Here is a 24,972-nt window from a genome sequence, read left to right on the forward strand (position 1 = left end):
TCTTAGTGCTAATAGTGAAGGACAATCAATGGTTGAATCTTCTCATAAGCAAGCATCAACATCATTGGATCCTATAACTCCAATGAAACGGCTCAGACAAGAATCAATTGATTCTCAAGAGATGTATGACAGTGGCACTATGTCAGTTACACATAAACTTATGCTCTTCATCTACCACATCTAATACTCACATTACCTTTATGCCTTGTTGGCCCATTAACATACATTTTTGTTGGCAACCACCTATTCAGGCACATACCACATCCATTGTACACAACCCCCCCTACCCCTGCCAACAACCAAACACCAACACCCTCCCACTCCTCCAGGAAGGCCAGACCCCCACCTGGGTCTCCTGTATGGCACTAGTAAGCTATTGCTATTGCTCTAATATGTCATGATTGCAACCACCAACTGATTTACTGCAAGTTTGCAGCAGCGTAGGGAAGCTCATTGTTCTGTGTCAAACAGCCTACTGCCATCAAAGACTTCTTTACCAGCCTCATCTTCTACTGGCAGAAGCCCTCTTTCCCGCAGAAGCAGTACTCCTTTGTCTTGTCTTTCATCTGTTGACTTCTGTGTCCCTATGCAAGGGAACCAACCAGCAAGAAACATGTCCCCCCATGAAGTTGCCAAAGGAGATGAAGTGCAAGAGCAGCCAGAGTTTGTCCATTGTTCCACCAAAATTCAACCAAACAGTGCTAAAGTGTTATTTATGTTGCAGTGTACAATCCAACAAGGAGGTTCATCTCTGTCAACTATTTTATCTCCTGGGGCAGGCTTCTGATCTCTCAGACAGCTCTGAAGCAAGCGCTATAGGCAAGCTGATATTTGAACCTAATTTTGAGCTTTTTTATGAGGTTTATGTTACCTGCCTCATGCACTCTTTGTACCGCCCTGTGGACCCCTCTTGGACAATTCTGTTCATGGTGGAAGATCCTGATGATGAATTGTACTGGAAACGTGTCTTTGCTTTCCACCAACCACCTCCAACACACATCCTGGGACTCATGGATATCACTTATGACCTGGAGGGTACTGGTAAGGAGGAAAAGCTGGCTTTACTGGTATGGGGAACTTGCGAGCTGGTGGATGGCCATACCTTTGATATGGAACTGACATACTCTGGCAATCGTGCACAAGCGTCCTCATCTGTACTATCATTGTACACGGACAATTATGTTGAGGAGTTGGTAAAAAAAAATCTTCCCACTGATTGTCAGATACGTCAATTAGCACTCCGGGATACAAAGTGGCCTGAGGATCTCCATCTGCTTTCTGAGATAGAGCTTGATATGCTTTTTTGCCAGCTGATCTCAAGCGTGGTTTATGACATGCCATTTGATTCTCAAAGCTTGGAAGCTGGTCTCCCTGTTGCACCACAATGGGAGTATCAGAGGGTTCAATCACAGATTCAGGCCTTACTTGGACAACAAATAAATGGCAGTCTTTCATTCAAGGCAATCTATGAAAAGGAGGAGGTGGTACCAGAGCGCATTTATCTACATGGGTAAGCAAGCTATGTGCACTTGATTTCATGTAAACTCTAAGGCTTATTTACCACAGGGACCCCTTTCTATTTGAATGCCCACCAACAAACAATCAGTTTGAAGATTATTGGGAAGATTTGCGGGACAAAGAGGACAACATCCCTGCAGTACCAATAGAGGAAATTGGGAGATGGTATGTCCAGATTTTTTGGCCTCCTCATAAGAGTGCTAATGCTTACTTTCTCTAGGACGGAAATTTGGGTTGAACAAAGAGCGGCATTGGAAGTAATTGGGCAGCAGCAGTACTATCTGAGATACCCAGATCAACTGTGCGTGGTCTTTAACATTAACAAGTGTCAGTGAGAAGTAAGTGTATAATCAACAGGAGGTATCAGAGTACCACACCATCAGTTGCACCTGAATATATTTTCAATGAACCTGCGGCTCAACCAGGGTGAGTGTATGGAATAATGCAACCTCAAAGGCTTGCACTAATTGAATATACTAGGAACTCACAAAGTGGAGTTACACAGAGGTTAGATGTTCTCTCACCTGGTGATACAAGCTCATTACTAATACTCTATATTGGCAGAGATTTGGTTGCAAGGAGCCACAATTTAATGCTTGGTTATTGCAGGTATGGGCATACTGCACGCCTTGCCTATTGGAAACAGCTGCGAGAGTCTATTGTTGATGTGGATTGCCTGTCACTCATCACCACGCACCTTTGGCTGAGCTCTCTTATGGCTGCACCAGATTGTTCTATTCTTTATCTGGATCCAAAGCTGGTGGCCATAATTTTAGACCTTGACCGTAGGGGCCCTGCTGGTGTCAATGGAAACATTTCCGAACTTTTTGAGAGACAGGTTCTGTGGGAGCGAATGGGACCACTTTCCACTGTACTAGCCTTACTGAACATGGATGAGCTCTGTGAGCCTTCTCCAGGCAAGCTCAGTTGGATGCTTCTGGAACTCAGAGTGGAACATGGGCAGGTAACCATGGTGGAGGTGATACTGGCCCCTTGCATGCATTATGACAAGGCACAATTTACTCAACTTATGATACAATTGATAGAGGCTCTAAACCAGATACTTCCTACCCGTCCATTGGTTTCCCAGACCTCAAAAGTCCAGCAGAAAACCCATAGTCTCATTTTGCCGCCTCCATTCAGCAAAGAGTCAATAGTTTTGGTAATGATGGCCTACCTCTGTGGGAAGCTATTGGATCAACAAGTTGCCACTGTTGAAGTTCAAGCTATGAGGCAAGGTCTATGTTTCTACTTTGATTCTGCCCTCTGGAACCTGGAAGTTGACTACAGCTTTCCCTGGCCTGGGCTCACAAACAACTTGGGAGCACTCCTGACGGAGTGTAATGAGGCTGATGTTGCCTGTAGAAGATTCCACCTTGCCTCCAACCAAGAGCCTTCCCCAATAGAAATGTTCCCTCTACGACGCTCTTACACCGCAACTGTGGCTACCCCTGGACCATCAGAGCCCTTCTTCTTGGAGCTTGCTCAATCTTGCTCTTCTCATAAACAAGGACTTCTTGTCCACACTTCAGGACAATCCATTGAAGCACTTGACAAGGCCATACTTTTAGGACAGTACCCATCCTTTGACCCATTGTTCAACACCCTTCTTGGTTATTACAAAGTAGTAGGTTGGTGGTAGGTTGAACCAAGCTACACTGCAGGGTGACCCAAGCTACACTGCAGGGTGAACTGTGAGATGGCACAGGGTGGGAACCAGGTGGACACAACCCACATATGGTGTTAGGGTGGATTATAGGGAAAGCATCAGCCCTCCTACAAAAAGTTGCGTACTTTACACACAGCAATACCACCATCCCCTAAGTTAGGGTGAGTCATGTGACAACTGACCACCCATGCCACACAGAATTGCGTACCACATGCAGAAATATAACACCATGGTCAATGTAAGGGTGAGTCACATGATCAATGATTACTCCATGTACTCACAGTTGCGTACCAAGTATGCAGCTATATGACCCACAATCATGTTAGGGTGAGTCACATGACCACCCATCACTCTACTCATGCAGAGTTGCGTACTTGATACGCAACTATACCACCCACAGTTATGTTAGGGTGAATCACGTGACCACCCACCACTCTACTCATGCAGAGTTGCGTACTTGGTACGCAACTATATCACACACAATTGTGTTAGGGTGAGTCACATGACCACCCACCGCTCTACTCATGCAAAGTTGCGTACCAAGTATGCAACTATATCACACACAATTGTGTTAGGGTGAGTCACATGACCACCCACCACTCTACTTGTGCAGAGTCGCGTACTTGGTACGCAACTATACCACGCACAGTTATGTTAGGGTGAATCACGTGACCACCCACCACTCTACTCATGCAGAGTTGCGTACCAAGTACGCAACTATACCACCCACAGTTATGTTAGGGTGAATCACGTGACCACCACCGCTCTACTCATGCAGAGTTGCGTACTTGGTACGCAACTATATCACACACAATTGTGTTAGGGTGAGTCACATGACCACCCACCACTCTACTTGTGCAGAGTTGCGTACCAAGTACGCAACTATACCACCCACAGTTATGTTAGGGTGAGTCACATGACCACCACCGCTCTACTCATGCAGAGTTGCGTACCAAGTACGCAACTATATCACACACAATGGTGTTAGGGTGAGTCACATGACCACCCACCGTTCTACTCATGCAGAGTTGCGTACCAAGTACGCAACTATACAACCCACAGTTATGTTAGGGTGAGTCACATGACCACCACCGCTCTACTCATGCAGAGTTGCGTACTTGGTACGCAACTATACCACCCACAGTTATGTTAGGGTGAGTCACATGATCAATGATTACTCCTTGTACTCACAGTTGCGTACTTGGTACGCAGCTATATCACACACAATTGTGTTAGGGTGAGTCACATGACCACCCACCGCTTTACTCATGCAGAGTTGCGTACACAACTATACCACACACAGTTATGTTAGGGTGAGTCACGTGACCATCCACCGCACTACTCATGCAGAGTTGCGTACTTGGTACGCAACTATACCACCCACAGTTATGTTAGGGTGAATCATGTGACCACCCACTGCTCTACTCATGCAGAGTTGCGTACTTGGTACGCAACTATATCACACACAATGGTGTCAGGGTGAGTCACATGACCACCCACCAATCTACTCATGCAGAGTTGCGTACTTGGTACGCAACTATATCACACACAACTGTGTTAGGGTGAGTCACATGACCACCCACCACTCTACTTGTGCAGAGTTGCGTACCAAGTACGCAACTATACCACCCACAGTTATGTTAGGGTGAGTCACATGACCACCACCACTCTACTCATGCAGAGTTGCGTACCAAGTACGCAACTATACCACCCACAGTTATGTTAGGGTGAATCACGTGACCACCACCGCTCTACTCATGCAGAGTTGCGTACTTGGTACGCAACTATATCACACACAATGGTGTTAGGGTGAGTCACATGACCACCCACTGCTCTACTCATGCAGAGTTGCGTACTTGGTACGCAACTATATCACACACAATGGTGTTAGGGTGAGTCACATGACCACCCACCAATCTACCCATGCAGAGTTGCGTACCAAGTACACAACTATACCGCACACAGTTATGTTAGGGTGAGTCATGTGACCCTCCACCGCACTACTCATGCAGAGTTGCGTACTTGGTACGCAACTATATCACACACAACTGTGTTAGGGTGAGTCACATGACCACCCACCACTCTACTTGTGCAGAGTTGCGTACCAAGTACGCAACTATACCACCCACAGTTATGTTAGGGTGAGTCACATGACCACCACCGCTCTACTCATGCAGAGTTGCGTACCAAGTACGCAACTATACCACCCACAGTTATGTTAGGGTGAATCACGTGACCACCACCGCTCTACTCATGCAGAGTTGCGTACTTGGTACGCAACTATACCACCCACAGTTATGTTAGGGTGAGTCACATGACCACCCACTGCTCTACTCATGCAGAGTTGCGTACTTGGTACGCAACTATACCACCCACAGTTATGTTAGGGTGAATCACGTGACCACCCACTGCTCTACTCATGCAGAGTTGCGTACTTGGTACGCAACTATATCACACACAATGGTGTTAGGGTGAGTCACATGACCACCCACCAATCTACTCATGCAGAGTTGCGTACCAAGTACACAACTATACCGCACACAGTTATGTTAGGGTGAGTCATGTGACCCTCCACCGCACTACTCATGCAGAGTTGCGTACTTGGTACGCAACTATATCACACACCATTGTGTTGGGGTGAGTCATGTGACCATCCACTGCTCTACTCATGTAGAGTTGCGTACCAAGTACGCAACTATACCACCCACAGTTATGTTAGGGTGAGTCACATGACCACCCACCACTCTACCCCCTACTATTTTTTAAGGATGTACTAGCACTGTCCCCCCTTTGATTGTTTTATGCAAAATGTCTCTTGACGTTTTGCAGCTAAGCTTACAACTTTGAGAACCCAGTATGTGATAGCCAGATGTCTCAAAAACCTTACATGTAGCTCTATAATTATTTTTAATCACAACATTGCGTGTACTCAACAAAACATTTGACCTATCTTGTTTGACCCACCTATGAACGCACCCTCAGTCTGGTGATCCAACACAGAAGATTAGCCACTGCTGACCAAGCATGAAACAATCAACAAGCGCACCAGTTTGCAAGAACGGCAACTGACTCGGGATCTTTGATTATGTACATAGATTTGCAAAATCACTAATATATACAGATAATATTACTACATACAAACACACTGGCTACAGCTGAGGTGGGAGTGTGCGTTTGGTCACCATCACTGGCACTTGCTCAATAGCTTTGTGGTTGTGATCAACCGTGGGGCCGGTTCAACAAGGGCAAGTAACGCAAAAGAGATTAGAATATTGAGGGAGAGGAACTTGTTGAGTGTGTTCATAGCAAGCATACAAGAATCTAGGAACAGTCAGATCATTGCCACTGAGTCACAGACAAAAAACAAGTTTATCTTTGTTGTCATCATACTTGTTGTCTGAGTCTCTGCGGCGCTGCAATACTTGACAGGGGTAAGGAGTTAAGTTGCTGCAGCTACATAGCACATATATATATATATATATATATTCAATGGCCCAAGAGGTGCATACATCAAGTCTCATGCACAGAATAGATTTGGGAGTATATGTGCAATTTATTTTGATTATGATTTCAGAAACAAAGTCTATTTTACATGGACCATTCCTTATGGAAAGGCAATAGATGAGGTCCAAGCGCTAGCACAGCCTCCGCCGTGCGGGCCAAGTCCGTCCTGTCCTGACGGACCAATTTAGGACAACAAATTTAGAAGAAATTCTTATGGAAACATACCCAATGGGTACATTTCTGTAAGGATTTCTTCTAAATTTGTTGTCCTAAATTGGTCCGTTGGGATGGGACGGATTTGGCCCGCACAGCGGAGGCTGTGCTAGGCTGTGTCAGCGCTTGGACCTCATGTATTGCCTTTCCGTAAGGAACTGTCTATGTAAAATAGACTTTATTTCTAAAATCATAATATGAATAAATTGTATATATGCTCGCAAATTGTTTCTATGCGTGAGACTTAATTTATGCGCCTACTGGGTCATTGAAAATGTGTATATATACGTATTACGCAGCCGCCGCCGCATAACTCCCTACTCCCGTCAAGTTATGCAGCGCCGCAGAGACTCAGACGATGAGTATGATGAAGACAAAGACGAGCTTGTCTTTTGTCTGTTACTCAGCGGCAATAATCTAGTTGCTCCTAGGTCCTTGCATGCTGGCTCAAAACACGCTCAACAAATTCGTGCACCAAAGAAGAGGAAGCGTCATTACCTGAGGCAAACAGAGCTACAGCAAGCTCTCACAGGCAACTCTGGTTGGCAATCGCTCTATGAGAGCTGCAAAGATTGCACGTAAATACGTGTCTTGGGTATTGACGTTGCAACATTCAAGTACTTAATGGAATCCCTTGTCTTAGACGATAATAATGTGACTATTTGACAAATATATGCAATTGCCTTAAGTCAGCAATGTCCCAATAAGGTAAAAGATTGACGGGGTGTTATCTTATCAGCGCAATCAAGTGCCATTTTATACCTAAATACATCCTTAAAAAATAGCAGGGGGGGTCAACCCCCCCCTTCTAGATAGGTGGTCCAGATATCTAGAACACCCCCCTTCAGCGTCTAGATCTGTATCCAACCCATTTCACATTGAGTTCCACGGTGCACAATGCATCCGGGCTGGGCCTCACCTCTAAATGAGCACTTTAGAACGGCTTGACCGTTCTAAATCTCTTACGGAAACGCACCCATTGGCTGCCTTTCTGTAACAATTTTAGAACGTCCTGGACATTCTAAAAGTCAGTTTAGAAATGAGGCCCAGTCCAGATGCAGATCACACCGTGGAACTTGGTGTGGAATGCGCTTGGACGCAGATTTGGATATTGGAGGGGGGGGGGTTTTAAACTTCTAAAATCTTTTTTTAGAGAGGGGGGGTATCTCCCCCTTTTATTTTGTAAAGCACGTATCAAGCTTTAGAATGGAACAAGATCAAGCTGATAAGATAAGGCCCTGAAGATTTGTAACCAAATTGGGAGTTTGGCGCTTTGCAGTGACTGCATATATTCCAACAGTAATTACAATATATTAGAGACAGGGGATAGGGGTGGTGCAAACAAAAAGCAGCCTCCCTTGTCCTCAGTCCTCTGCGCTCTCCCACCTGTACAAACTTGCTCCCCACTCACTGCTTCAATATGCCTGCTGAGAACGCGTGATCCAACCCCAGGCCCTTGCAGAAAGGCAAGGGCCACGCCAATGTGCCTCCTGAGCCCAAGTGTCCTCTTTGTAGTCAAAGCATTTAAGGGAGTTCATTGTACCAAGTTATTCAATTACATCCTTGAGCTGTTATACAGCCCTTTATATACTTTTGTAGCTTCATATATGACATATGATAACATATGCCTGCATACACTGGATAATTGGGGCGGACTTGGTACAGGAGTAAAATTGAATTCAATTAAAAATTTACTTTTAGAACGCAATTTCTATTTGCATGGGCCATGGCTTACAGAAAGGCATTTTGGACAGGTCTACTTGTTGGACCAAGCTTGCACAGCCTCCTGTGTGCGGGCCAATTCCAAGCCATCCCAGCAGACCATTTTAGGAGACCAATTATTTCTAAAATCCTTATGGAAAGACACCCATTCTATGTCTTTCTACAGGGGGCCCTATGGCTTGTTATACAATATAATATTATTAAGCACTTGCCAGTGAATTGCTATACAGATTTTCAAATTGTTACTTTTTTGCGTCAACAGAGTGATTACTAGCTGAGAGTTTTGATGCTTTCAGACGGAACACCTTCCTCTGTGAGCTTCCACCTCCTGTGACTACTGAGTGCCCAGATGTAGTAGGTGCTGTGGAGCTAGACCCAGGCTGTAATTGCAACAGCTGCTCCGGTGTAGCAGTAGCTGCTCTTGGCTGCGCACTTCCAGATGGCCTGGGAACAATTGGTGCTTGTCTTGAAGAGCTACCACTGGCAGCTGGATCTGTACGTGTTGGCATGCTGCTTGGTGGATCCATGGACGGTGCTGTGCGCTTCTTGGGTGGCACCAATATTGGCCCTTGAACAGATAACGTGTGTCAACCTTAGCAGAAAATGTGTTTAAATGAATCCATACCTGTCGCAGATAAAGGCTGACTTGGCTGTGTTGTTGCCGCAGCCACCAATGACAGGTCAGAAGAAGAGTGATCAAGTCTTGCCTTTTTTGCATGGAACTTAGTCTTTTGTTGACTACTGGCCACCATTGTCCGGGCACCAATGGCATTTGGTGTGGTGGTAGGTACACCCTGGGATACTTCACAACGTTAATATTCTCTTTGCACTCCGCAATCAATATCCAAGAAGAACTTACTCAGCAACTCATCAGTCTGTTCTGTGCTTCCTGTTGATAATGTTGGAAGAGGTTGCATGCTCTGTGTTGTAGGGACTACTGTCAGAATACGTTGCTCCTGATCAGCAATGGTCAAGCTTTATCTAGGCTGGAGCAACGTACAATTGCTTGAGGGAGCACCAGAAACCTGTGATCCCAGTGCCTTGGCTAGGGCTAGCTTTTGAACAGCATTTGCATCTTGAGAGCATTGTTCATTTTGGCTTTTTCTCTTGCGTGGCCCAGCTTTGGAAGTGGATGGTTTTGTACCCTTTGTTGAAGGGACTGCAGGGATCTCCTCCAAGTCAAGCTCATTGTGATCATTGGAGTGTGGCTGAGCGATTTCCAAGTACACAGTTTGCAAGGTTCTTTGCAAGCTCAGGAAATGGTTAGAGAGCTGTGCCTTACTATCTGCGTAAACATTCAGGGCCAGATCAATTCCCTCTGGCGCCATGATGTTGTATACAGCTACATCTCGCAGCTGCCCAGGGCGATCAACGCAACCCATGATTTGGTCAAGCTCAAGCCCAGACCAAACACTGCTCTGCAGATGGGAAAAATTGTTAGACAAACTGAGTGATGCAAACATTGAGCCATACATACTACAATGATCACAACTGAGGCTTCCACCAAGTTGAGACCAGCTGAGCCTACATTGCTGATGATCATGATTCGGCATGATGGGTTGTTGGCAAACTTCTCAACAGACCGTTGACGCTTGGTGGTAGCCATAGAGCCGTTGTACGTCACATAGTCTTTTTCTTTGAGAGTGAGCATCTGATATAATTTTCAGTCATCAAACGTGAAGCTACAAATCACTTGCAAGAAATAAGAGCACTGACCTTTGCAATGAGTGCTTGGTGCTGCTGAAATTCCACGTATATGAGAAACTTCCGCGGCTTCTTGCTGGGCAAAGGTTCTTGCACAAGCCTTGCTTTATCTAGTGTACCATCCTCAAGCAATGCAACGGGTTTGGGGTTGCCAATCCAGAACCACTCAATCAATCCCATGACACATTGCATCCTTGTGGACATCTTCTGGGGCAGATTCTCCACTGTCCAGTTGTTGGTGACTTTGTTTGTCAAGGTACCACGATCAAGCTCCTGAGCCTGCTCTTCCAGCCGTAGCGCTCCCAGCTTAGCCAGCATGCCAGCAAACTTCTGTTCTATCAGGAAGTTCTGATTTGAGATTTGTAAGTGTTGGTGTAATCAGCTTATATGGGAAAGCAAATTTGACTCACATGCCACCTGACATTCTTGCAATTGCTCTGTTCCACCTCCCCCTGTGCCTGAGACCCATTCCATGCATTCTCATCTACATCCTCATCCTCATTGTCACCCACATTGTCCTGCGCTTGCTTTCTTTTTTGTCTCTTGGCAGCCTTAGCCTTTTGCGCCAGTTTTGTTCTGTTATAAATCATCAACAAAGTCAGTTGTTGTGTGATAGAATACGGAGACAGGAGATTATATCTGAGAGAAAGGCAAAAAAGGGTGGGACATACTTTTTGCTCTTCTGCTGTGTGTGCTCTTGATTGATGACCCGTTGCATTTCTTTCTCTTCTTCATTCATGGGTGCCCAAGCAATGAACTTCTGTACAAACAGGAGATCCAAGATTTGTCTGCCCAAATAGTCTAAGGACTCATTTGTGCAACAAATCATGATGGGGAGAAGAAGCAAGCGCAACATGTTTAGTGGCTGCTTTGAAACATGAATCATATGGAGGATGCTCTGCTGGTCCTCAGCCTGGTACTTGCTTTCCAGTTCTTCCTTGATCTTAGCAGCGCGGGGGTCGTACAAGGGAATTTTGGCAAGTAAAAGTGCCGCTTGAAGCTCCCTTTCTACTGTGGCTTGAATTACCGCTGTGCTTGTAAGCCTCCAACTTTCATTACCAGTTGACAGCATTTCCTGCATCTCGTTCCAGACCTGAACTCCTTGCTCACCAAGCAATGGCTGGTAGCGCAGGTTTCGTCCAAGAGCAAGCAGGCACTAGTACGCACAGGCGTAACGTAATGTCAATGATGCGCTGGTGTATAACATAGTCAAATGACTTACTTTGAGCGACGTAAACAATGGTGTGGCGGTTGCTCCAATCACCAAGGACAAGGACTGAGTAATGAGCTGAACCCCTTGTTGAGTGTGACTGCTGTTTTGGAGATTGTGTATCTTGTCCACAGCTGCCACCCAAAAGCGCATTCCAAAGAGTGAGCCTGCATTGCTGATCCCTGCCTTGAAAGCAGGTGTCTTGCCCTTAGCTTCGTACTCCCTTGCATCTTTACCCTTGAATGCAGGAGGGAGCTGTAAGCACCGTTTTGCTTCCTTTGCAATAGCCTGATAAGGTCACCGGATTTATTTAATAGTTCTACCAGCATAGTCAATGAATGTACACTTACCGATAGGTCTGCAATGATAACTACTTGCCCTGCATGCTCCAAGTCTCGTCCAGCTGCAGCGCGGTATGGACCTGTTGGGTCACTGCAGAAGCTCTCAAGGGTGCCGCTCTCAACTGAGTACCGGACAGGAACAAAACTACCAAGCTGGGTAAACTTCTTCCATTGCTCCATCCATTGATTGCCAAGTGTCCGCAGAGTAATGACAATTGATGGCAAATTTGGTATGGTCTTTTGGCCTGCAAAGTATGGCAAGCTTTGCTCTACAGGTCACAGAGTCAGAGTCAACCAAACAGCACATCAGCCACACAAACACCACTCACCTTGGATAAACATGGGTGTTGCAAGACGCTCTTTGGCTGGCAGTTCCTGTTGCTTATAGTAATGTTGGATCATGCTAATGACCCCAATGATTTGCACCGTCTTTCCAAGTCCAACATTGTCGCACAGTAAAGTTGGTTGGGCGCAATCGCCCACTCTCTGTGTGAAAGCGCCTTCCAAGATTCTGAGAGTGCCTACCACTTGATGCCAAAACGGCACCGCACAAGTTTTGGCCAGTGGAGCCATGTCTTTGGCGCTTTCACCAGTGCCAGGCTCTGCAAACGGGAACTGATCCACACCTGGCAGTCCTAGCTGGGCCCACAAAGCCTCCGTGGACAAGGACTTGAGATGCGATACCCCAATATCCTTGCACCCATCCACCAAACTGTGGAGACCAGAGACACCAACTGTAGGGATAGGAAGCTCGGACTCGTCAAGACAGCCAACTCCATAGCAGTACTCCTCAACATAGTAAGCATAGGCAGCCTGCATTTCTTCTTTGCTTGGACCATCTTGAGTTGACTTGCTTTTAGATTTTGACGCCGCTGGTTCAAGAGTTCCTATAAGCAAATAACTTAAACACAAGCTGGTTGGTACTCACTCAGATCATCCTCAAGACTTCCAAACCCAAGACTTGACCATAACTGCTTCAGCGTACGTTCCCTGGACAGGAAGTGAAGCTCATCAACCTCCTTTGTCCCTATTGCTATCTTCCGCCAATCAGTCAAAGCCCTTGTTGCGTCACACAATGCCTTGGGGGATCTGAGCCTTTGAGCATCTATTATAACAATCCATTAGCTTGGCGTTTTTCGTGAAGCTTGGCTTGCATACCTTCCAGTTTGCTGTCGACCTTTTGCATTCTAGCACATGATGTGGTTACCTTACGCTTTAAGCTCCGCGCAAGGTTCTCATACTTGCGCTGTGCAAAGCAACGAATTGTAGGGATCAGCTCTGGGACAACAGTCCCACGACTGCTGACCCCTGCATCGCCAAATAGGGCTTGAGCCAAAGCTGCTTGCACATCTTGTTCTTCCAGCCTTGCATGGGTGTCAGCTATAGGCACCTGATGCTCAAGAACACGCTTGGTAGCTGGACGTTCCTGCGTGTATGATTGTGGTCACATACTGAGACGTACTTGGTCATGTAAAACTCACCCTGTTTAAGCTTCTGTCATCCTTCCAGAGATTGGCAGGAGTAGCCCCAATCTTTCCCAAAGTCTCCTCCACTTGATTCATGACGCCGCCCTTCCTGTTGATTGCAGCCAATACCAGGTTGCGATACGCAGCATACCCATAAGGGTCCGGGCCACCTTTCTCGCCTCAAGTAGTGGACTTGATTGTCTTGCGGATTGGTATCTTCCTCACATAATCCGCCTTCCAGGTATCCCAGAAATATTGCAGGAAGCGTTCTGCAGCCTGACGCTCATGGAGCCCAAGTGCCTTCCGGCGATTTTTGGTGATCAAGGCAATTGAAGACTTGGGCATGGTGAGGCCCAGTTCCTTGCTTGAATCCAACTGTGGGTCACTGTTGCCAACTACATCAATCTCAGCATCGTAATAGTCCTCACTACCCTTTAGAGGAAACAGCCCAAAAAGCTCCCTCCACACGTTGCTTGTCCAGGGAGGGCAGGTTAACGGGTGTGACTTGTTCATAGCAGCAGCTTCGAACAGGTAGAGAACGGAGTGGGCAACGGGAGTCAAAGGCATGGTGAGGATCTAAGTGTGATGAAAAGGATAAATGTGAGATAGTGGTGATAGACTGCTAAGTAGCTCAAGTAGTAGCTGGGACTGCAAAGATCACGTTTGGGGGTATTGCTACCTGCGAGCATTGGTTCTTTTGTATCATGGCCTCCAGGATTACAATCACATGTCTCATGGCGATCATAAGAAAGTGCTACCTTGTCTCAGACTTTGTCTGCTGGATCCTCAAAGCTCCGCTGTCATGCCAAGCCAATCAATACCGTTAAAGGAAGCAGTTTTCAGCTAAGGCATTACCCATATTAGGCATCTCAGCCGTATTCAATCTTTGGCTGTCTGTATCTACATTTGATTTTCTCAAGTGGGAACCCCCACAGCCAAAATTAACTGATGACAGTCAGATTGCAGATTGTTTGAGCTAAGATAAATGCGGGGGTAAATTAAGTTTCAGTGCAAGGCTTGGATCATCTTGGAACGATTCCCTGTGCCTTAGAATCTTGTATAAAATATGTTCTTTTCTTTTGAAGGCTTGATGAACAACAACCGTGGATGTTCACTCAATTGTTGGTTTCAAGAATTCATTTTGTTTTTAATCAATTCTATCATGTGGCGGAATAAGGTTTGTCACCTTATTAAGATCCAATGTTTCCTTTCTAACTTTGTTACTCACCTTTCCACAATTGGAGAAATGCTGCTCACGTCATGCTGGACGCTTGCACGCAAATACTTTATCAGCAGTGCTTGCAGAAAAAAGTGCAATATTGGGTTCAATAGTTCCATTGTTGAAAGGCTTGCGTCAAGACCTAAGGTACTGGTCTTAAGGGTTGTGGCGCACCGCTGGTGCCAACATTTGACAGGCACATTCTAGAACAGGCACTATGGCAGCTCAAATTAAACAGTCTCTTTTGTTGAGTTCCGCAGTCTGGTAGTGAAACACAGCCTATTGAGTACGGAAACGCAAGACAGACACACCCAACCCTGGTAAATGATATCCATGCGCAGACCATTATGAGCAATCACACAACCTTGACGCAACATGTGATCAGCAGTGCGGGGACATGCAATCAATACTGATCTTGGTTTGACATGAGATTTGCCATGTATTTCATGGCAACAAGTGATACGGTATCATGGCTTAATCAATCAGGATTTTGCATGGCTGACTGCTCTTATGTCTGTACCTGAGGCCGTGGATATGACAATCAGTCTTGGTAAATTCCTTTTGACCAATAACGTTATTTGTGCGGTTGTTCATCTGATTTTGGTTTGATTGATTATAAGTACTCTGAAGCTCACAGAAGACCATCTAACTAACGGGTTTTACCTTGAAACCAACTTCTCTCCTCTTGATCTTTGTACCTTCTGCTTTTCTCAACCATGTCTTCACGCTATTCATCTCCAAACTATACTGAGGACAAGGCAACCTTTGAAACTGATAAAAGGGAGCAGATTGACAAGAACTTACCCAAGATCAAGCTGGTGACGCTTAGGGAGTGGCTGGCAATTTGGCTTTGCTTGGACCGTGAGTCAACGCCTGAGCTCCGAGATGCGTTTGGCTTGTGTAGCCATTTCTATGATCCAGAGTCAAGGAGGCTGCGACGCGCTCAAATTACCTTCAACGATTGCCGCCCGCTGAATAACCAAACTGTCCATCAACTTGCGGATGTTGACTCAATGATTGGCGTTGTTCCAAGAAACATGCCTTTGATTCCTGTACCCACTCTCAAGACTGTCAAGTATTACATGATGAGAAGCAAATCGTATACTCTTACCTCTGACCTCCATATTGGGCCAGTCAAAGTATTGATGGATGACCGTACTTTAGTAAGCAATCCCCACATACACTCATTGTCATTAGCATACCACTCACCATGTTTTGCTTTGATTTAGGAAATGCATATACACAAAGTGCCCAACATTTGATTCTTGGATTTGGGAGATAATGGAATGTTCCGCATGCACTTCCCGCTTTTGGGATCAACCGGTAACAACATGTACCTGGGTGACTCCCAAATGGCTCAGCTCTACGACTTGGCGTTTCATCCAGCAGCTCTTCAAACCCTCCCGGAGGATTTAGTACGAGAATGGCCTGGCACCTATGAGGACAAGAAGTTCAGAAGTCAAAGCCACAAGTCCAAGCAAAAAGAGTATCAAAACCAGCAAGGCGAGAGTCAAGACATGCGTGGAGGCGTGGCGCAGCAAACTGGTCAAGACATTCATGTCAAGTATATTCAGGATTGGTTGGATTGCGCCAGAGCCATGATCCAGGAGACTGAGAAGCTGCGCTGGGCCAGGTACTTTTTCTTGTCCTACAAGCTCAGAGGAGTGAAGAATCGGGAGTGCAGCGTTCATCCCCCTCCAGAGGTCCCCCCCGTGACTGTGCTTAATGAGCCTACGGGTGATGATGAAGGTATGCATGAATAGCTATCAGAGTCCCATTTGCTCACTAACAAAGCTTACATGGTCTCCAGATGTTGAAATTGAGGTTGATCAAGAAAGCCCAAGGGTGAAAGCTGTCGAAGGTATACTCAGCCATTTCAATACCACTCTATTTGAGCCTGGTATGTGGTTCATCAACATTGCCACCCGGATCACCATCTCGCCAAATCCGGACGATCCATCGGAGTGTACCTTTGCGGATGCGGATATGCACTCCCTTCTATTTCAACACTATACCGGCTTAGCATTTGAAAGCTGTGAAGAGCTTGTTAGCGGTCAAGGAAATCATTACCAGAAGGACAAAGTTGCCCACTTGAACGCCCTTGCTGGCGGTCGCTTGACCATCCCCCGTAGGCTAGCAGGAGACACCGGTATCACTTATGCGCAAATCTACACCACCAACAAAAGCAATACCTACAACATTGCGCTAGCTCAGAACGCACAGCGAACCAGCGCCATCCAAATGCTTGAGTCATGGGATCAAGAGCTCAGCACGCATATCAACGGGTTGATGTCTAGCTTTGAGAACTCAGCTTGCAACCATGGTGTAGCCTTACGTATTGAGACTTGTGTAGAGTATGAGAGCTATCCCACCTGTCATTTGAGAATACCGGATGAGCTGCTCCGGAGGTGTGTCTATGTTTTAGACCGTGATGTGTTCTGGTAAGCACGTATTCTGCTCATCCCTGTGGAAGTAATACTCATCTGTTGGCAGGCACTGGAAACGTTGCCGGCTTGCGTCCATGAAAAGCGTTATGTGCCAATGGATGGACGCTCGGCGTACGTTTACCCTCAACCGGCTTGCCGTGGCTGGGACATTGCTCATCATCATGGAATACATGATGAATGCACTGGTGAACCGTCCAGCCTCTGGGGGGACTTGGGACCAGGTTCATGATGCAGCCTGCGTTAAAGAAATGAGGGGAAACAAATTGGTTCCCACGCGTAAGCTGGGCGCCCTGTTTCTCCCCAAGATTCATTTTGAGAAAAACAAACAGCCGCGTGTTTCTAGGCAGCGAGTTCTTGACCAGGCAATCATTCTCTACTTACTTGGGCCTCAAGGTCAATCGTTGAGCAGTATCATGGCTTTCAACAAGATTGTGGGAGTGAATCTCCAAAAGCGACCGCGCGATGAAGACCCTTGCCCTTGGGAAAGCGGCGCGCAGAATTCAAGCGCGGCTCCAATATCAAACAAGCAGAGACTAGTTACGATCCGGAGTACCCATGACACAGCAAACCCGCTTGCTGGTCCCGATTATGCTCAAGATCAGGATACGTACTCATCAGAAGAAGAAGATCAGGCAGAGCAAGAGAGCGCTTCACCGTTCAAGAATATGCTTTGGGACATTATCAGCAATTATCCAATCCAGATCATGAACAAGGCTCCTAACCGCTCACAAGCGCGTGAGTCTTGGTGCCGACTTGGCAGCGACGAGCTTGCTGGAGTAACGCATGACTTCTTCACCAGCATGGAGAATCTCACAAGAGCGTTTGAATCGTACTACTTGTTTCCTGCTGATCTCAGCAAGTGGGATGCCACCGTGGCTCATCTGTTTCCGCTCATTCAAGGCAGCACCGGGAACCTTGAAAGGCGACAAGGTGTTTCGAATTTGGGAGTGGTGGTTGAGTTTTGCACCATGCAGCTAGCCCTTCCTGAGTCAAGTCGAGCGCAGATGGTTCAAGACGCTAGACGATATGTCTCAGCACACTGGGCTTGGTTACCCATAGGCACAGGCAAGAACCACTTGTGGTCAACCGGGGTCAGCAACGTGCCTAAATCTGCGCAACAAGTAGGACCATTGAAAGGAGGGCCTTGGATGATTTGCAACCCTAGGTTAATTCGCGCTGGTGATCACTAATGTAATACCCTCATATTGGTGGTAGTGCGTGGAAGCCTTTTTGTTCTTCATGATAACAGGCCCAGCTGACTCGTAGCCCAGACATGTAGCTAAAGTGTCATGATTACACTTGATACACCAGCCGTTCATTGATATGATCTTTGACTGCTTGAACTCAGTCATTGCTTGTTCAAAATACCCTACTCCGTTTGAGACAATATTATTTATCTTCAAACCAGGATTAAGACTTTGAGTTGTAGACGCTTTATGATATTTAGTTTACACTTGGGTTGGTTTTGTACTAGTTTAGTAGCTCATTAAGTGAGCCAGTACCACAGGGGATGGTGTATGACTTACGCAAAACAACAGGCTAAAACCCTATCATAATGGGCAATGCTTTATTGTATCAATCTTTCACGCATTGGGCTCACTACTAGTGGTTTCATCAACTCTGTAAACTTCTGCCATTTACGTGTGAAAGATTTGTTGAGCATTTCTTTTACAAGACCCCAGATTCTAAGCAGCAACATAGGTGATTTCATGATATCCCAATCAGAAAGTGATAGCGTCAGCATATGAGAAAATTATGAACGTATCATAAACAGAAAATTCATGTATTCATATCCAACCTTTTATGACTCTGGAAGGTTATATGCAGCAACACGCAATTGGAAGGACCAGGGCTATAATGGGAGGTGCCCCTAGTATTGCCCGTATGTTTGTCAGTAGTACATTTATGTGGCTCATCTTCAACATAGAAAGCAACGTTTTATTCCTCAATAAACAATTAGACATTTGGAGAAAGCCATCATTCTCTTGTAGCTCACATAAAGCACTTGCTGATAAAACAAAGCCTCAAAACAACAAGTCGGGTACATGCAAAGGCTCTATTGTCTTTTATACCGACTCATAAGGTCTTGCGCAGGACAGTGTAGACCGCCAAATACATCTCAGAATATTCATTTATAGTTTCTATTGACTGATACAGATAACCCTTACCCATTTTTGACTCCAATACCCAACCGGTCTAAAGCGCTTATTGGTCATAGCACAGTATCTTCCATTATCGGCCATGGCAGAAAGATAATGATGGTTAATCAACCAACAGTTGACACCCCAATACCACCAATATGTATTGGGAAAAGCTCCCTGATGAAAAATCCTGAGGAGGGAAGTGGGTTACACGTCTGAGAAAATTACTCACGACCAACAATTAGTTTCTGACGGTCCCGCTATTCCAGGTGGCTCTTAGCCTTAGCGCGTACTCCGCATTTTTCAGTCATTATACTTATCACTTGGGTTAACCAAATTTGTTGCCAGGAGCTTTCCCAAGACTGGATTCACCGAAATGAAGCAAGTTGACTTGGACATTGTGGGATGGACTTCAAGGCTTAAAGCAGGCTGGTCATTTCAAAACGGGCAACTACTCATTTACTTACTATGATGACATGTATGTACTCTCCGATCTATGACATTATATTTGTAGCCTACCATATGTTTGATAAATTTCAGCTATGTGGATTGCTTTTTTCCGCAACAGGATGTAATAGATATATATTCATGTAGGACCGTTTTATATCAAAACAAGTCCTCAAAATTCACAAAAAAAAAACAGAATATACAAGAAAATAGCTCCTTATTGCCTTCCCGTCGTATTGTCCATATTGAACTCACATGTATCTGGGACTGACTGTGCATAAAGCGAGGAGCCGGCAGGGGGAATAGGTGCTGAAACTGAAGTGACAGTCGCAGGCACAGAGGCGTTCGTAGACGCAGGGGGAGGGGTTGGGGGTGGTGTGCCGGCGGGCACAGAAGCTGAAGACACAGCGGTCGAGGGAGGCTCAAGAGAAGGGGGCGCGGGACCGGCGGGAGATGCAGGAAGAATGGGAGATGGCGGCGCAGGCGCAGGCGCCGGTCCAGGAGCAGGAGCGGGAGTGGGAGCCGGAGCCGGAGCCGGAGTCGGAGCGGGAGCGGGAGCAGGAGCAGGAGCAGGAGCAGGAGCAGGAGCAGGAGCAGGAGCAGGAGCAGGAGCAGGAGCAGGAGCAGGAGCAGGAGCAGGAGCAGGAGCAGGAGCAGGAGCAGGAGCAGGAGCAGGAGCAGGAGCAGGAGCAGGAGCAGGAGCAGGAGCAGGAGCAGGAGCAGGAGCAGGAGCAGGAGTTGGAGCAGGAGCAGGAGCAGGAGAAGGAGCAGGAGAAGGAGCAGCAGCGGAGCCGGAGCCGGAGCAGGAGCAGGAGCGGAGCAGGAGCAGGAGCCGGAGCAGGAGCAGGAGTAGGAGCAGGAGAAGGAGAAGGAGCAGGAGCCGGGGCTGGAGGAGGGGTTGGGGCTGAGGCGGGAGTTGGAGTTGGAGCCGGAGGGGAGGCCGGAGCCAGAGAAGAAGCCGGATCCTGGGATGGCGCAGGCGGAGACGTACAAGCCGGCGCGGCAACAAGAGAAGGCACGGGAGCAAGGGGAAGTGCGGGAGCAGGAGTGAGGATAGACCCCAAAGTTTCTGGAGGCGCAGAGACTGGGGAAGGCGCCGGATTAGAGAGAGGCACAGGAGGAGGAGTAAGCTCAGGCCCTGGAGTAGGTGTACGCGCAAATTGCGCGGGGGCAGGCAATGCTTTACGCGAAGGAGAAGCTTTCAATCCGTTAGTTTATAGTTCTCAACGCTTTGCCAAATTTGACTCACCCGCTTCCGGGTCAGGAATTTTCTTGGAGGAAGTAGCTTTGCCAGGCGGACTTGACATGGCAACTTTGATTAAAACGTTAGTATCAAATAATATAAAATTGTTAAATATGCTAAGATATAAGCAAATAACTTACCGTCCTTGCCTTTGTCTTCTCCTTCAGCATCCATCTCGGCGTCCGCCTCGTCAACTTCCATGGCCACAACTTGGCCTTCCTTCTCCCCTCTCTCCCGTCCCACATCCTTTTCTTCCTCGTCTTCCTTGTCTTCCTTGTCTTCCTCGTTCTCTGTGTCCTCTGCTTCCTCCTCGTCCTCGTCCTCTTTCTCATCCCCCTCTTCTTGCTCTTCTTCCTCCTCGTCACTGTCCTCGTCATCCTTCCTTACCTCCTTCCCTTTCTCCCTTCCCTGCGCCTGCACCTTGGCTCCCTCTGCCTTGTCATCCCGGGGATCTTCATTAGCGGCCGTGGGATTGAGCCTTGGTAGGCTCTCCGCAAACCGAACCGACGATCTACGCGGTTGCAACTTGCTGCGATCAAAGATTACATCATCATCATCAGTTCGGTCACCTTTTCCAGGGCTGTACTTGACATCCTGGCTGATTGCCCTTTTCTTGGACGGGGAAGGTGTGGCCCGCTTTCCTCCCTTCTTGCGCTTCCGGGATGTTTGCTGCTCTTGGTTTGTTTTCTGTTTTGCGCCTGCCTTCGCGTCCCGGATTGGTTTGGTAAACCACTCCCAAGTACTCTTCCCGCCCCTGACCTTCCACCACTCGGGCTGTGGCCCGGCTTGGTTCACCTCGCGGAGCGTTGGGTCTTCCTGGCTTAGAGGTGGCGGCAGATTTGTCCAGCTTTGAATCACTTCAGCCCACCTGACCTCATCATAGATTGCATCCGGCTCCATCAGCGCATAGCTGTATCCGGCCTTTGACTCCAGCCACAGAGTCTCCTCAAAGCTGTCCGACCATGAGTTGTATCCAGTTGACAAATTAGCACAATGACTTACCCAGATCGCCAGTGAGGGCTTGATTCCTTCACCATCCCCACAATGTCTTTTATACACATGAAAACCAGATGTTTGTCCGAGTAGTCTTCGCCCATAAACCCGGCCCAGACAAAGAACTTAAACTGGCCCACAAGCGCTGTCACGTACCCGTAGGCCTGTACGTCTTCCCACCATTCAGGAGTCAAATCTTGGTACCGGGGATAGACCAACTTGTTATGCTTCACAAAAACAAAACCATCCAGGGCACGGACAATCACCTCTAAAGTGAGGTAAAGATCAACAGACCAAATGCAAGAACGTGTTGAGAGTCAAAGCATTATAAATGAATTATTTAACGCGAGAAAGTCACGTACCATTTTGACTTTTCTTTGACCGCGGGGCTTCAGGGTCCAGAGTCACTGTTTCCGCCGTCAGTGAGCTCCCGCGATACACCTCCTGAATCAGTGTGGGAATTCCAGTAGACATGTCAAAGTAAGTGTGAATGAGGTAGGGAGGAAAATGTGAAAACACACGTGTCACAACATCCCAGTCACATGATCAGCACGGTCACGTGAAGTCCCCTTATCAACAATCATGGGTCAACTTGCTAAACCGGCGGTGAATCCCGCATTCACAACTCGCGCCAATCTGATGGGTATCCTGGCTAACTGGTAGTATCTAGCCGCTACCTGCCACATTTGTGGTTATTAACCGGACTGAGGTGCAGGCCGCTACAGGTCGGAGCGAGCGCTATTCGGCAAAAGCTATTTGGTAATTCTTGCATTTGCGCTCTGTTATATATGCGATAGCTGATGTAGATACTCAGATAACACTAGTTCTATGCGCATTATAAAATCTAATGTCGTTGTGGCTTGTTTATCAAGTCAATCCATCTCACATGTCATGCATAATATTTTGTACACTTGGTTTTTTATCATATGTACTGATACATCCTTCCACCCCATATTTAAGTACTATATACAAGCGTACGGCACCAATAAGACCTCTTAGCCAGCGCATACAGCGCCATAAGGGAAATTAATTAGGCTAATAGTATAGTACACCCCTTCGTCCAAATGTTTGGTGTACAACTCATATTATAGAAAAGCCTATGAAATATTTAATCTATATACAAGGTGCCCGAAAGGCTACCCGGTTCAAACATATAACTGGGCCACTACCATTTTCTCTGAGGCTATGCTCTCCGGTTAGGTGCTGGAACCACGCTCTGCTCATGATGTTGCCCGTGAGGCTTTCCAGTTTGGCCTTTTAGTTTTTATTGCCAATGTTCATCAATTGCTAGGAGCAGCCCGTTCTGGCACCAGTGACCTTTACTTGGACACGCTCCCATAAGCCACAACTGAAGCCTTTTAATATAGACAACATAGACGCTGGGTCAATGGTAGTCTGATTAGCATCTAGTTGTTAGCAAGCTGAGACTATTTCCAGGCACAGGCTATTAAGGTCGGCTACTCATTGCAGATAGGAGACAAGGTACTAGAAGCAATATAATCAATGGATGACTAATAGAGTTGCTTTTGATATTCATCATGCGTGCTGAGACAATATGTATTCAAGTCCAGACAGCTCAGGCTTACAGGGCACAGGTTATAAGCCAAAGTAACAAGAACGGAAGCCAGCATATCCTAAGCTTGCTTATGCAATTATCCCATTCAACTTGGTTTGGTTGGCTTGGTTGGTTGGCTTGACTGGTTGGTTGATTTGGTTATACACATATGGGGTCTTGTGGAAGATAGAAAGTAAAGAACTGAAATGCAATACTCAGCAGAGGTTAAGCTACGCTAGGGACCACCCAACTACAATCTACTCTAAGTGGCGTACCAGGCGCAAGGTACTATTACAGGCGTCTGCTTCTTATCCCTTATTGAGATACGGAGTTGCTATTTGTAGCTTCATATAACCCCCAACCCCTGGATTCAAAGGATTGCAGTTCTTGGTGGCGTGATTAACAGCTTTGGTGGGAGCAGATTTTTTCACTTGCAACAAGTTGGGAATGAGCACTGCGTATATTTTATTATGTACTGCATATCAGCGTAGATACGTAAGTTCAAGAGCGCCCACAGTATTAGGCACCCATCAACCACCCTCCACCAAATCAAGCCTTTGCCCGACCGGTTAGCCTACGTTTACGTCCCTTGCCACCTGAGGACGTGTTTGGATTGGTGGTTGTGACTTCATCATATGGTTCCTTGCGTTTGGCCTTGAGTCCCCCATCAAAGGCCAAGTTCCATGGTCGCAGCTGGCAAAGATTGTGCGCTGGCTGTCCCAGTTGGCCGGAGCTCTTGTGAGCGCTGGAGCAGCCCAAATCAATTGTCTTGGCACCTGCCTCAACGCTAAGACGTTCAGTCATCTGTTGAAGCTCTTCTTCCCATGTCAACACACACTGCTCCTCCCCTGGACGCAGTAGTCCTGGCCAAATTCCCGAACTTTGTGCTGGCCACCAGTCGGGGCGATAGTCATCTTGCAATAGTGGGCCTATTGAAGGGGCTCCAAAGTATGCCAAGGCGGTGTTCCAAAACTCAGTGTAGGACTTATGAGGAAACCCCATTGCATACTCCCCCACGTGAGTAGTCATCCAGATGCATTGAGCTCTGTAAATAAACAATGAGATCCAAACATTTGTTTCAACTCATAAACGTTAACTTACCCGCCTCGGAACCTTGTGTCATGGCGTACTTCCAATTTGAGCACATTATCAATATGTGCCCAAACCCAGTCGAATCGGCCTTTGTTGTCGTACCATAGCCCCTGAGCATATATTCCTTCCTGCCTGAGTAAGCTCGAGACTGCTCCCGTGACTTTCAAGCCTTGAAAGCGTTGTTCTTGCAGCAGTGGCTCAACGGAAGCCGGCGCACCGTCAATTGTAAAGTCAAAAGCGCTGATAATTCTTGCACGATCTAGGAGTGAGATATATTATGAGCGTAATTGAATGAATGTACAATGAACTCACTCTTTGACGCCAGATGACCAATAGCCCGTTCCGGATCCAACAGCTCGCCTTCCGATGCAGGAGACTGTCGGCAGTTTGATTTTCTCCAGTTACTTTGCTGATCGCAAACAAAAGTTAGGTTAGGTTAGGTTAGGTTAGGTTAGGTTAGGTTAGGTTAGGTTAGGTTAGGTTAGGTT

At 46.8% G+C, this 24,972-nt stretch overlaps 4 protein-coding genes across 4 annotated transcripts; 2 read left to right on the forward strand and 2 right to left on the reverse strand.

Annotated features, from left to right (window-relative positions):
- Positions 1–613: 613 nt before the first annotated feature.
- RhiXN_05490 (uncharacterized protein) lies at positions 614–3,160 on the forward strand (the record flags this gene model as incomplete). The annotated part of the gene is made up of 7 exons (XM_043325306.1): positions 614–663; positions 725–1,510; positions 1,567–1,683; positions 1,739–1,819; positions 1,876–1,944; positions 1,999–2,025; positions 2,083–3,160. The coding sequence occupies 7 exons, from the start codon at positions 614–616 to the stop codon at positions 3,158–3,160; spliced, it is 2,208 nt and encodes a 735-aa protein (XP_043177725.1).
- Positions 3,161–8,868: 5,708 nt separating this feature from the next.
- On the reverse strand, positions 8,869–13,914 carry RhiXN_05491 (Helicase conserved C-terminal domain; the record flags this gene model as incomplete). The annotated part of the gene is made up of 15 exons (XM_043325307.1): positions 8,869–9,194; positions 9,252–9,428; positions 9,486–9,563; positions 9,627–10,044; positions 10,104–10,277; positions 10,343–10,678; positions 10,741–10,906; positions 11,002–11,486; positions 11,553–11,828; positions 11,891–12,150; positions 12,211–12,753; positions 12,810–12,986; positions 13,040–13,307; positions 13,363–13,521; positions 13,573–13,914. The coding sequence occupies 15 exons, from the start codon at positions 13,912–13,914 to the stop codon at positions 8,869–8,871; spliced, it is 4,185 nt and encodes a 1,394-aa protein (XP_043177726.1).
- Positions 13,915–15,282: 1,368 nt separating this feature from the next.
- Positions 15,283–18,203, forward strand: RhiXN_05492 (DEAD (Asp-Glu-Ala-Asp) box polypeptide 58; the record flags this gene model as incomplete). The annotated part of the gene is made up of 4 exons (XM_043325308.1): positions 15,283–15,729; positions 15,928–16,315; positions 16,377–17,007; positions 17,060–18,203. The coding sequence occupies 4 exons, from the start codon at positions 15,283–15,285 to the stop codon at positions 18,201–18,203; spliced, it is 2,610 nt and encodes an 869-aa protein (XP_043177727.1).
- Positions 18,204–19,818: 1,615 nt separating this feature from the next.
- RhiXN_05493 (uncharacterized protein) lies at positions 19,819–22,311 on the reverse strand (the record flags this gene model as incomplete). Its single annotated transcript, XM_043325309.1, has 6 exons — positions 19,819–20,505; positions 20,621–20,799; positions 20,851–20,913; positions 20,985–21,796; positions 21,847–22,105; positions 22,200–22,311. The coding sequence occupies 6 exons, from the start codon at positions 22,309–22,311 to the stop codon at positions 19,819–19,821; spliced, it is 2,112 nt and encodes a 703-aa protein (XP_043177728.1).
- Positions 22,312–24,972: the final 2,661 nt, after the last annotated feature.

The sequence above is a fragment of the Rhizoctonia solani genome, chromosome 2, assembly GCF_016906535.1.
Source record: "Rhizoctonia solani chromosome 2, complete sequence".
Lineage (NCBI taxonomy): Eukaryota > Fungi > Basidiomycota > Agaricomycetes > Cantharellales > Ceratobasidiaceae > Rhizoctonia > Rhizoctonia solani.